General features: G+C 41.1%; 1 protein-coding gene across 2 annotated transcripts in view; it reads right to left on the bottom strand.

The window, feature by feature from the left end:
* Nucleotides 1-94: 94 nt before the first annotated feature.
* zdhhc5b (zinc finger DHHC-type palmitoyltransferase 5b) overlaps nucleotides 95-12,421 on the bottom strand; it is a 42,638-nt gene continuing 30,311 nt past the window's right edge. Inside the window, exons 8-13 of one of the 2 annotated variants that reach the window (XM_062044161.1) lie at nucleotides 11,553-11,685; nucleotides 6,511-6,628; nucleotides 6,326-6,432; nucleotides 2,514-3,400; nucleotides 2,404-2,427; nucleotides 95-2,278 (exon numbers count right to left, since the gene is read on the bottom strand). In XM_062044161.1, the coding sequence (XP_061900145.1) occupies nucleotides 2,409-2,427; nucleotides 2,514-3,400; nucleotides 6,326-6,432; nucleotides 6,511-6,628; nucleotides 11,553-11,685 (1,264 nt within the window). In that variant the 3' untranslated portion in view covers nucleotides 95-2,278; nucleotides 2,404-2,408. The remainder of the gene's footprint in view (nucleotides 2,279-2,403; nucleotides 2,428-2,513; nucleotides 3,401-6,325; nucleotides 6,433-6,510; nucleotides 6,629-11,552; nucleotides 11,686-12,421) is intronic. The other variant, XM_062044160.1, reaches the window with a different exon arrangement.

Consider the following 12,421-nt stretch of genomic DNA (forward strand, 5'->3'; position numbering starts at 1 on the left):
TGTGCATTTCGATTAATCCTGATTAATCACAGGTTATTACCCGCATGCATAATGTAAATTTATTATGATTTTAAAGCAAGTTATATATTAAAAAAAAAAATCTAATAAGTCCATATGCATTTCCATTAATCATGATTAATCGAAATGCATATGGATTTATGGTCAAATTCAGCGCTACATGGATTTAACCGGTTTTGAGAGTTTTAACAGCCAAAAGCAAATGGATGTGCATTTCAATTAATCATGGTTAATCACAGGTTATTACCCGCATGCATAATGCAAATGTATTATGATTTTAAAGAAAGTTATACATAAAAAAAATCTAATAAATGCAATATGCATTTCGATTAATCATGATTAATCACAGGTTATTGCCCGTGTGCAAAAAAGTAAATTTATGATTTTAAAGCAAGTTATACATTAAAAAAATCTATTAAAATATTATGCATTTTGATTAATCATGATTAATCTAAATGCATACGGATTTATGGTCAAATTCAGCGCTACATGTATTTAACCGGTTTTGAGAGTTTTAACAGCCAAAAGCAAATGGATGTGCATTTTAATTAATCATGATTAATCACAGGTTATTGCCCGTGTGCATAACATAAATTTACGATTTTAAAGCAAGTTATACATTAAAAAAATCTATTAAATGCATATGCATTTCGATGTAAAATGATTAATCACAGGTTATTACCCGCATGCATAATGTAAATTAATTATGATTTTAAAGAAAGTTATACATAAAAAAATCTAATAAACGCAATATGCATTTCTATTAATCATGATTAATCAGTTTATTACCCGCATGCATAATGTAAATTTATTATGATTTTAAAGCAGGTTATACATAAAAAAAATCTAATAAATGCATATGCATTTCAATTAATCATGATTACTCACAGGTTATTACCCGCATGCATAATGTTAATGTACTATGATTTTAAAGCAAGTTATAGATTAAAAAATCTAATAAATGCAATACGCATTTCGATGAATCGTGATTAATCACAGGTTATTACCTGCATGCATAATGTAAATTAATTTAAAAATGCGGCCCTCTGCAAGTGGCCATTACTGCGATGTGGCCCTCAATGAAAATGAGTTTGACACCCCTGATTTAAGGCAAAAGTGGAATTTAGTGCGAGGCTCAATTGGAACATGAACTCGTGAGTGTTTTGTCCTTTCCTGCTTAACATGGCTGTGGGTTTCAAATAAAGTCACTTGTACCTTTTGCCATTTCATGTGAAAATCAGACCTACTGTACACAATATGGCAGGGAAGTGGGAAAAACAATAGAAACAAAAAGCAAAAATGTGCCTGCTCTACACTAAATGCTGGAAAGGAAGCAAACATAAATCAGGACTGGCGTTACAAACCAGTCACTAAAACATCGATAGTCACAAGAAGCTCATTAGAAATTCCAAACCTTGAAAACAAAACAAAAGAGTGCTTTGAAATGTTTCCTCGGATCTACTTTTCTTTTTCTTGTATGGAAGGTAGAATAAATAAGCCCATCCCTCGCTGACACTAATTGGCTGAAGAGGATTAAAAAGGTTCTGCGATCTTAAAAACAACAAACACGGATCTTAAAGCTACACGAGTGAGTTTGCATAACGCCTCCAGCACATTCCGACTACACACCTCCCGCTTGTCCATTCATCTGTGGCTTTTAGGAAAATAAAAGCATTCTTTGCCACGTCTTTTGGAGGATTTCCTGCCAGAGCTCAGGAGTGGCTGATGCAGCCGTCAATTATAAACAGGCGATTAACCATACAAAAAAACAATGATACACATTTTCCACCCTCATTGATACCTGACAGGACCCGATAATAATCTGTAAGATTTGACATTGATATAAAAGAATATTTCAAAACTTATAAAACTAAAAGGATACTGTGTCTTTTCATAGGTCGGTTGCTTCTCTCGACAAGTCGTGTGGTCTGTGGAACAGGTCAGTCTTTCTTGGTCCACACCTTAAAATGTGACATCCACGGACCGGAGTGTGGAGAATACTCCCGTCCCCAAACAACATCTGCGAAGAACCCGTCTGCAAAAGTGTCTCGAGGGAAAGGAAACCAGCGTCCGAGAGTCGGACTTGTCTTTGGGAAAACCAACGAGCGGTACCAGGACGTCTTCTGTAATATCCAGCTGTCCAGGGCCTGTCAATCAAACCGATATCTCATAAGTGGTCCCTCCCACGCCCGTCACCTTCTTCACTCCGCCTCCCGGCTTAGATGACGTGTGATTGGCCAAGATTGTGCGAGAGGACATCCTGAAAGAGGGAGACGGGGGTGAGTGCTTGGAAAACAACATGACGGTTTCTCTCCTTTTGAAACGAAACAACCGCATGCTAGCATGCTGCTAACTGGAAACCGGAGGAGGAAGAGCAAGACTCACACAGATCAAGGAGGAAGAGGATGGCTGACACAATGCAGGAAGGAAGAAGAAGATTAGGAAGAAAGGGAGGAGGAAGAGGAGCAGGCGAAGCGTTACGTAGCGTTACTCACTGTGGAGCCTGAAGCCCTCCTCCGGCTCCTACCCCTCCCAGCGCCGCTGCCACCCGAGGCTTGTGCTGAGGCCCCGCCTCCCCGGTGTACGACTGGGACTTGCCCAGGGAGAGGCCGCGCGGGGGCGGCGAGATGGGAGGCGAGGAGGGCGACGGCATAGAGTTACGGGGGGCCCTGGAGGAGGAGTCGTGGTTATGCTGGAGCAGGTGCTGGGTCTCCGGGAGGCCGGAGGCAGGGGGCGGGCTGACGGCGCGCAGGTAGGCCCTGTGGGGGGAGGAGAAAGTGGCAGAACCCTGGAGCAGATGGCCCTCCCTCTGCTGGGCGATCTGAGCCGAGAGGAAGGGGGAGGTGTAGCCCTGCAGCGGCGAGCAGGGGGGCGCCGTGTCAGGCTGGCCTCGGACCAGCGCCGGCAGCGGGGCGCGAGGCTTCTGGGGCGACAGCTCGTGGGCCGCCGACTCAAATTCCGGGCTGTCGGACGGCGTCAGCAGGCTGTCGTAGGAGAGACTGCCGTTGCGAGGGGTCTGATTGGCCAGGCTCTTGTAGCTGGTGTCCGTGGTGCCTTCTGATTGGAGGGTGGCCAGGGGGTTGTGCGCCATGTGGGCCGAGCGCAGGCTGGAGGAGTAGGAGCCGCCGGCGGACAGAACCAGAGAGGACGGGTACGAGGTGTGGGAGCGTGCGGTCAGGGAGTAACCCGACACACCGCCCACGGTCCTGCCTGAACCCCCGGGGCCCTCGCCCCTCTCCCCTCCCCCTCTGAACGCCCCCGCGCCGCCCCCCACCGCCACCGTGGTCCCGTCCAGTTTGCTGGGCTCCGAACGGTAGCTGGGATGGCGGCTGGAGTGGAGGATGGAGGGAGACGGAGAGTCCAGACTCTCGCCGCGGATCACCTGAGGAGAGCAGAGAGGAAGAGAGGCGGAGGTCCAGACAGCAGCAGGAGGAAGAAAGATGAAGAAGTCCCCATGTTACCACAGGAAGACCACACACAAACAACCCACAGTTTGGACAAGAGTGGTGGGGTAGGGGGGTAGGGGGGGGGGATGCTTGATTGGTGACATCATCACACTACTGCTTGGGAAACATGGACTGTCAAAGACCAACACGGAAATGGACGCTACGACACATTCCAGTCACTGCACTTTCAGGGGGAGGGTACTGGGGGAAGGGGGGAAGGGGTGGTGTTCAAGCAGAGTGGTGTATAAAAGTCGCTTTCAGACGACCTCCTCACTGATTGGTCAACAGGCAGTCATGTGACTACAGGGCGCCATGACTGCTACAACTTTGAGATTATGCTATGCGTCTGCGGCGCTTCCTCGTTACTTTTTGCACGTGTAAAAATGCTCTGTTGTGCAGCATGGGGCTGCTCCACCCGTGAGGAAGAAAGAAGGAAAGAAAGAGGAAGGAAGGAGAAAAAAGAAAGAAAGAAAGAAAGAAAGAAAGAAAGAAAGAAAGAAAGAAAGAAAGAAAGAAAAGAAAGGATGCTCCATCCGTGAGAAAGAAAGAAGAAAAGAGGAATGAAGGAGAAAGAAAGAGGAAAGAAAGAAAGAAGGATGCTCCATCCGTGAGAAAGAAAGAAAAGAAAAGAGGAAGGAAGAAAAGAGTTAGGAAGGAGAAAGAAAGAAAGAAAAAAGAGGAAGGAAGAATAAAAGGCGGATGTTCCACCTGTGAGAAAGAAAGAAACAAAGAAAGAAAGACAAACAAACAAAGAAAGAAAAAGAAAGAAAAAAAGGAAGGAGGAAGGAAGGAGAAAGAAAGAAAGGACTCTACCCGCAAGAAAGAAAGAAAGAAAGAAAGAAAGAAAGAAAGAAAGAAAGAAAGAAAGAAAAAAAAGAAAGAAAGAAAGAAAGAAAGAAAGAAAGAAAGAAAGAAAGAAAGAAAGAAAGAAAAAAGAAAGAAAGGAATCCCTGTGACTTTCGATCCCTCAGGCGGTACTGCATCAAAAAGCTACATCAGTGTGTAAAGGATATCACAACATGGGCTCAGGAACACTTCAGAAAACCACTGTCAGTAACTAAAGTTGGTCGCTATGCAAAGCCAAAGCCATTTATCAACAACACCCAGAAACGCCGCCGGCTTCGCTGGGCCCGAGCTCATCTAAGATGGACTGATGCAAAGTGGAAAAGTGTTCTGTGGTCTGACGAGTCCACATTTCAAATTGTTTTTGGAAACTGTGGACGTCGTGTCCTCCGGACCAAAGAGGAAAAGAACCATCCGGATTGTTATAAGTGCTAAGTTCAAAAGCCAGCATCTGTGACGGTATAGGGGTGTATTAGTGCCCAAGACATGGGTAACTTACACATCTTACACATTAATGCTGGAAAGTACATACAGGTTTTGGAGCAACATATGTTGCCATCCAAGCAACGTTATCATGGACGCCCCTGCTTATTTCAACAATGCCAAGCCACGTGTTACAACAGCGTGGCTTGGTAGTAAAAGAGTGCGGGTACTAGACTGGCCTGCCTGTAGTCCAGACCTGTCTCCCATTGAAAATGTGTGGCGCATTATGAAGCCTAAAATACCACAACGGAGACCCCCGGACTTAAGTTGTACATCAAGCAAGAATGGGAAAGAATTCCACTTCAAAAATTCCCAAACCTTTACTGAGTGTTGTTAAAAAGAAAGGCCATGTAACACAGTGGTGAACATGCCCCTGTGACAACTTTTTTGCAATGTGTTGCTGCCATTAAATTGTAAGTTAATGATTATTTGCAAAAAAAATGAAGTTTCTCAGTGTGAACATGAAATATCTTGTCTTTGCAGTCTATTCAATTGAATATACCGTATTTTTCGGAGTATAAGTCGCACCGGAGTATAAGTTGCACCGGCCGAAAATGCATAATAAAGAAGGAAAAAAACATATATAAGTCACATTTTTTGGGGAAATGTATTTGATAAAAGCCAACACCAAGAATAGACATTTGAAAGGCAATTTAAAATAAATAAAGAATAGTGAACAACAGGCTGAATAAGTGTACGTTATATGAGGCATAAATAACCAACTGAGAAGGTGCCTGGTATGTTAACGTAACATATTATGGTAAGAGTCATTCAAATAACTATAACATATAGAACATGCTATACGTTTACCAAACAATCTGTCACTCCTAATCGCTAAATCCCATGAGATCTTATACGTCTAGTCTCTTACGTGAATGAGATAAATAATATTATTTGATATTTTACGGTAATGAGTTAATAATTTCACACATAAGTCGCTCCTGAGTGTAAGTCGCACCCCCGGTCAAACTATGAAAAAAACTGCGACTTATAGTCCGAAAATAATGGTAAGTTGAAAAGGATTTGCAAATCATTGTATTCTGCTTTTATTTAGCATTTACGCAACGTGCCAACTTCACTGCTTTTGGGTTTTGTATACAAAGACGCATTATTTCAGTTTATTTGGTGGTCAAAACGACAGCAATTGCACAGTCATGGCGCCTGTTGTTTAGTCGGCCATACTCTGGCTATACACCACGCTGGTGTTCAAGGAGATCCACTCCGACAGACAGACTGGCAAAGGGGAGAACACACATGACACTTGCTGAGGACTTACTGATCAACCGATGGCCACTGAACGATCATTTTCAAAAACAAAACAAAAAGAGGGGCATGGTGTTAAGCACAAAGGAAGTCAGAGAGGGCAGGTCGGGCACAGTTGCCTTAGCATGTTGGGAACATATTATAAATAGACGGAAAATGCAGGGAGCTGGGTTATCCGAGCTTAAACGTTAGGATTTAACTTCTCATGTTAAGTTAAATCTTAGCTGTTTAACGTAAAACTTATTACACAAGAGTATCTATTTCCAAAGTACCTTGCCAGCGTGTGTGTGGGCACTGTGGTTTCTTCCTGGGCTGTTGTACGCGGGCCGGTACTTGTACATGGACTGTGTGGGCACACCTTCTGTCAACAAGCTGCTTTCTGCAAGTCAAGAAACGAGGCGCACGCATGAGATGATAGCCAGCTTGGGCGCTACTTTCGGAAAGGTTGCCGGCTTACCCTCGGTGTCGGCGCGAGGCAGCCCCGGGTAGCGAAGCTCCGGCTTCGGGGGAGGAGGCGGCGGCGGAGGCTCCGTGTCTGCCGACTGGCTCTCGATCTGATCTAAACTGCTCTTTGACTGAAGAGAAACACCACGACATTCAAATTAAATGTTAACATGAAGTAAAGGAGCAATCACAATACTGCACCGCTGCAATGTTTTATGTCAGCAAAAGCACCAAACTTGTGGTGAGACAAGACAAGCCCCCCCCCTCCCCCCAATGCGGATCGAAAGCACCGTTTCCCCCCAAGCAATGCATTTGGCTGCAATTCTGTGTCTCAATAACATGTGGAATTTATTTGCATTTTTTCCCATTGTCAGAGGTCCAAATAACTGATGTGATGGTAATGGAATGAGAAGATGCAACGTTACACCCACTGGAACTTTGGAGCGTTTCACCAAATCAATACACGTCTGGACAGACCAGCACATGAACGTAATGTTTCAGCAAGCTGGGAGGAAAAACATGGAGGCCACAAGCATAACGTCTTTGCAGAGCAACTAATCGTCCATAAGTCATTGACCATTCCTGTATAAAATGTTGAGGATATCTGTATTACATGCGTGTTAGCATGTCATTTTTCACATGACTGTATATGCATGCATATCAGAGATTGACATAATTGTCAACAATAAACAAATCGTGGGCAATATGGCCTAAAATCAATATCACAATATACAGTACACTTTCTCCTCATTCAATGTGTTTTCTTTATTTTCATGACTATTTGTGACCCGTGCTGGCAAAATGAGTCGGAATACGCACAGGCTAATTTTGACCTACAGGCAAATAAGTGAAAAAAATGTATCTTGGTTGAAATTGAGATTTTCACAAAAATGAGTCCATAAAGCCACAATCTAGCGATCCCAATCATCGAAATAGCAAGAAAACATCTTAAATCACCTTTATTTGAAGGTTTTGTACGAGGTATGTCTTCAGAAATTAGTCCTTTGTGTTAAAATTCCTTGAGAAAATCAAGTGTTTTCAACGCTCACTCGCGGCAATAAGGGGGAATCCCCCTAGCCATATTTGGTATCATTGTGACGCCAAGTTTACCTACTTTCTAAAAACGAGCATGGAATTCCAGATGACGCCATTCTGAACCGATATAATTCGAGTTTTTAAACCTGTCCCGACGTAAACAAATCCGGCTTGTTGCTAACCGGAACAACGGTCGCTGTGAGGCGTACCCTCATTGGTTGAATCACCCCGCGCGGTGCATTGTGGTATCATGGCAGCGCCCTGATGAAAAACAACACAGTAATTCGAGCGGAATATTTGGTGAAAAAAGGTGATTTTCGAACATTTAATTATTATTTTTGTGGATAAGTTAGACTGTTTTACATTCCGTAATGGATTTAGAAGGTGGAGAGGGTACACAGGCGGTTGCAAGTGCGCTAAATTCACTGCAGTCGGCGAATCTTCTTAGTGCTGCTGGTCAGGAATATTACGGACAGCTGACCAGCTGACAAACTGACCAGTGAACAAAAAAACTGTGACATAACAGTGTTGACATTTTTGTACATAACCGTTTTCAATAGAGTTGAATATATATTTTTCCTTTAGACATGGGATTTGACTTTAATTGTACCAATTTTGGTGTTGCTACAAGGACTTTTAAGGTATAGTTGCTATGGAGTTTTGTTTTGGAACATTCTGTTCTGGAACAGTAAACTTTAAGCTGGTTTTTCTCAAAACGGACCCTCAAACTTGGTCGACTTCAATAGGATGTAACTCTGTCATTTTCTGTCCGATTCCAACAAACCATATATCATTTTGAAGGTCTTTAGATGGAGAATGTGTAAATAACAATAACTCAGTTTTTAAAATTTCCTCATTGTGACTCATTTTGCCAGCACAGGTCACATTTACTAGGGCTGTGAATATTTGGGTGTCCCACGATTCGATTCAATATCGATTCTTGGGGTCACGATTCGATTCAAAATCAATTTTTTTTTCAATTCAACACGATTCTCGACTCAAAAACAATTTTTTCCCGATTCAAAAGGATTCATTCAATACATAGATTTCAGCAGGATCTACCCCAGTCTGCTGACATGCAAGCAGAGTAGTAGATTTTGGTAAAAAGCTATTATAATTGTAAAGGACAATGTTTTATCAACTGATTGCAATAATGTACATTTGTTTTAACTATTAAATGAACCAAAAATATGACTTATTTTATCTTTGTGAAAATATTGGACACAGTGTGTTGTCAAGCTTATGAGATGCGATGCAAGTGTAAGCCACTGTGACACTATTGTTATTTTTTTGTTATTTTTATAAATGTCTAATGATAATGTCAATGAGGGATTTTTAATCACTGCTATGTTGAAATTGTAACTAATATTGATACTGTTGTTGATAATATTCATTTTTGTTTCACTACTTTTGGTTTGTTCTGTGTCGTGTTTGTGTCTCCTCTCAATTGCTCTGTTTATTGCAGTTCTGAGTGTTGCTGGGTCGGGTTTGCTTTTGGAATTGAATTGCATTGTTATGGTATTGCTGTGTATTGTTTTGTTGGATTTAGGGCTGCAACGATTAAATCGATTAAAATCGATTATAAAAATAGTTGCCGATTAATTTAGTCATCGATTCGTTGGATCTATGCTATGCACATGCGCAGAGGCTTTTTTTTCTGTTTTTTTTATAATTAATTTTTTTACATTTTATTTTATTTTTTTGATAAACATTTATTTATTAACTGCAACATTTACAAACAGCTGAGAAACAATAATCAAAATAAGTATGGTGCCAGTATGCTGTTTTTAAAAAATAAAACACTGGATAGGATAGAAATATAGTTTGTCTCTTTTATCAGATTATTAATCGAAGTAATAATCGACAGATTAATCGATTATCAAATTAATCGTTAGTTGCAGCCCTAGTTGGATTGATTAATTTAAAAAATAAAAATAAAAAATTTAAATTACAAATAAAATAAAAAAAAACGTTAAAAAATAAATAAATAAATAAAAAATCGATTTTTTAAAAATAAGAATCGATTCTGAATCACACAACGTGAGAATCGCGATTCGAATTTGCATCGATTTTTTCCCCACACCCCTACTATTTACATTGTAGATTGCCACATCAAAACTATGAATGAACACATGTGGAGTTATGTACTTAACAAAAAAAAAGGTGAAATAACTGAAAACATGTTTTATATTCTAGTTTCTTCAAAATAGCCACCCTTTGCTCTGATTACTGCTTTGCACACTCTTGGCATTCTCTCCATGAGCTTCAAGCACGCCTGTGAAGTGAAAACCATTTCAGGTGCTCTTGACGGAACATTTTTATCATCATCATTTTTTAAATTCTCAATAAAAGCGTGTTTATGTCCATTTTGTGTTCAGCTGTTTAAAAAAGCATAATGTTCAAAATAAAACATTTCAATAATGCAAAGTAATTGTCCAGTCATGATATTATAAACACTTGAAATTGATCTGTCTCGGGTACACTTACTGACAAAAAAAATTATGTCTATCTGCGATTAATTTTGAGTAAACTATGAACAAACTACAATTAATACATTTTACAGCCATTATAGTGTCTTTATAGTGTCTGTGCAGTTTTTTTTCCTCCAAAAATAGGGACTTTTGTCAAAGCTCGAACCAATTATTCATGGTTCATAAACATTTAGGTTTACAAACCATGTTCAAGAACCAACTACGTTTGTAAATTGAGGTTCCACTGTATACAACCTCCTTTCTTGAGTCTCTCTTTAAGGCACCACTTCCATTGGGAGCAAAACAGGCCCATTGCATAATACTACCACCACCATGCTTGACGGTGGGCATGGTGTTCCTGGGATTAAAGGCCTCACTTTATCGCCTCCAAACATATTGCTGAGTATTGTGGCCAAACAGCTCCATTTTTGTTTCATCTGACATCACATGGACAAAGATAATAAGACCTTCTGGAGGAAAGTTCTGTGGTCAGATGAAACAAAAATGGAGCTGTTTGGCCACAATACCCAGCAATATGTTTGGAGGAGAAAAGGTGAAGCCTTTAATCCCAGGAACACCAATCTCTACCGTCAAGCATGGTGGTGGTAGTATTATGCTCTGGGCCTGTTTTGCTGCCAATGGAACTGCTGCTTTAAATTGGACAATTAAAAAGGAGGATTACCTCCAAATTCTTCAGGACAAGCTAAAATCATTAGCCCGGAGGTTGGGCTTGGGCGCAGTTGGGTGTTCCAACAGGACAATGACCCCAAACACACGTCAAAAGTGGTAAAGGAATGGCTAAATCAGGCTAGAATTAAGGTTTTAGAATGGCCTTCCCAAAGTCCTGACTTAAACGTGTGGACAATGCTGAAGAAACAAGTCCATGTCAGAAAGCCAACACATTTAGCTGAACTGCACCAATTTTGTCAAGAGTGGTCAAAAATTCAAGCAGAAGCTTGTGGATGGCTACCAAAAGCGCCTTATTGCAGTGAAACTTGCCAAGGGACATGTAAGCAAATATTAACATTGCTGTATGTATACTTTTGACCCAGCACATTTGCTCACATTTTCAGTAGACCCATAATAAATTCATAAAAGAAGCCAACTTCATGAATGTTTTTTGTGACCAACAAGTATGTGCTCCAATCACTACATCACAACAAAATAAGAAATGATTGGAAACTCAAGACAACCGTGACATTATGTTCTTTACAAGTGTATGTAAACTTTTGAACACAACTGTACATACACTCTCATTGAAGACCACATTTTGAAATTTGACATCTCACTTAAAAAGAAGACCAAATGCAAGCGCACCAAATGCTGTCATATTCTTTGTTGCATGCATTGGCAGCTCAGCCAGTATGATCTGCCAACCACACTACTCGTGGAGCTGATACCATCCCGCCTACAGCCGTGGAAACATGTCAGATCTGCGTTTCGTAAGCCAAAGAAACTTGCGGGGTCTAATAGATCATGAAAGCCAACGTGTGCACAAAAGAAAATGGATTTAGAAACAATTGTGTCCGTGGGACTTTGCTCTACTTACTCTAGTGCTGTGTCGGTCATTCTGAATGCCGTTGTCCAGCACCTTGGCTTCCAGCTGGGCCTCGGTGAGGGCCGGCCTGAGGAAGGGAGGATGTATTTCCACTGTCTGAGGCTTCCGGAAACGACCCGTGTATCTAAGGGAAAAAAATATGTGTTTTGAATTGAATAGACAAACTTCACGTAGTAACGACTGACTTCCAACACCAGTTGTCACGGCTAATTATTAGGATTCAAAGAGCTTTATTTGTCATGCCCGTACACATTTGCACATGTGAGGGGCGAAATTTGGACTCAGGTCCTGGCAAGTATTAGGAAAAAAACAGTAATAAATAATTAATATTTCAACTTTTTCACTTACGATACAGTTCCAATACTGGAGAGTTGACCGATATTAATCCGATATATCAGCACAAATCATAGCACATACTTTTACCATTTTGTAGTGTGGAATGTTACAAAAGGCTTGATCAAGTGAAATGAGTCAAACAGAGAAGACTGGTAGGTATTTGATTTGATTTTTATTAAAGGCCTACTGAAAGCCACTACTACCGACCACGCAGTCTGATAGTTTATATATCAATGATGAAATCTTAACATTGCAACACTGACTTAACTTATAAAGTGCAATTTTAAAATTCCCGCCACACTTCCGGTTGAAAAACTCCTTTGGATATGATTTATGCGCGTGATGTCACAAAATCCACGGAAGTGGTTGTACCCCATCGACCCGATACAAAAACCTCTTGTTTTCTTCGACAAAATTCCACAGTATTCTGGACATCTGTGTTGGTGAATCTTTTGCAATTTGTTTAATGAACAATGGAGGCTGCAAAGAAGAACGTTGTAGGTGGGATCGATCGGTGTATTAGC

The sequence above is a fragment of the Entelurus aequoreus genome, linkage group LG04, assembly GCF_033978785.1.
Source record: "Entelurus aequoreus isolate RoL-2023_Sb linkage group LG04, RoL_Eaeq_v1.1, whole genome shotgun sequence".
Lineage (NCBI taxonomy): Eukaryota > Metazoa > Chordata > Actinopteri > Syngnathiformes > Syngnathidae > Entelurus > Entelurus aequoreus.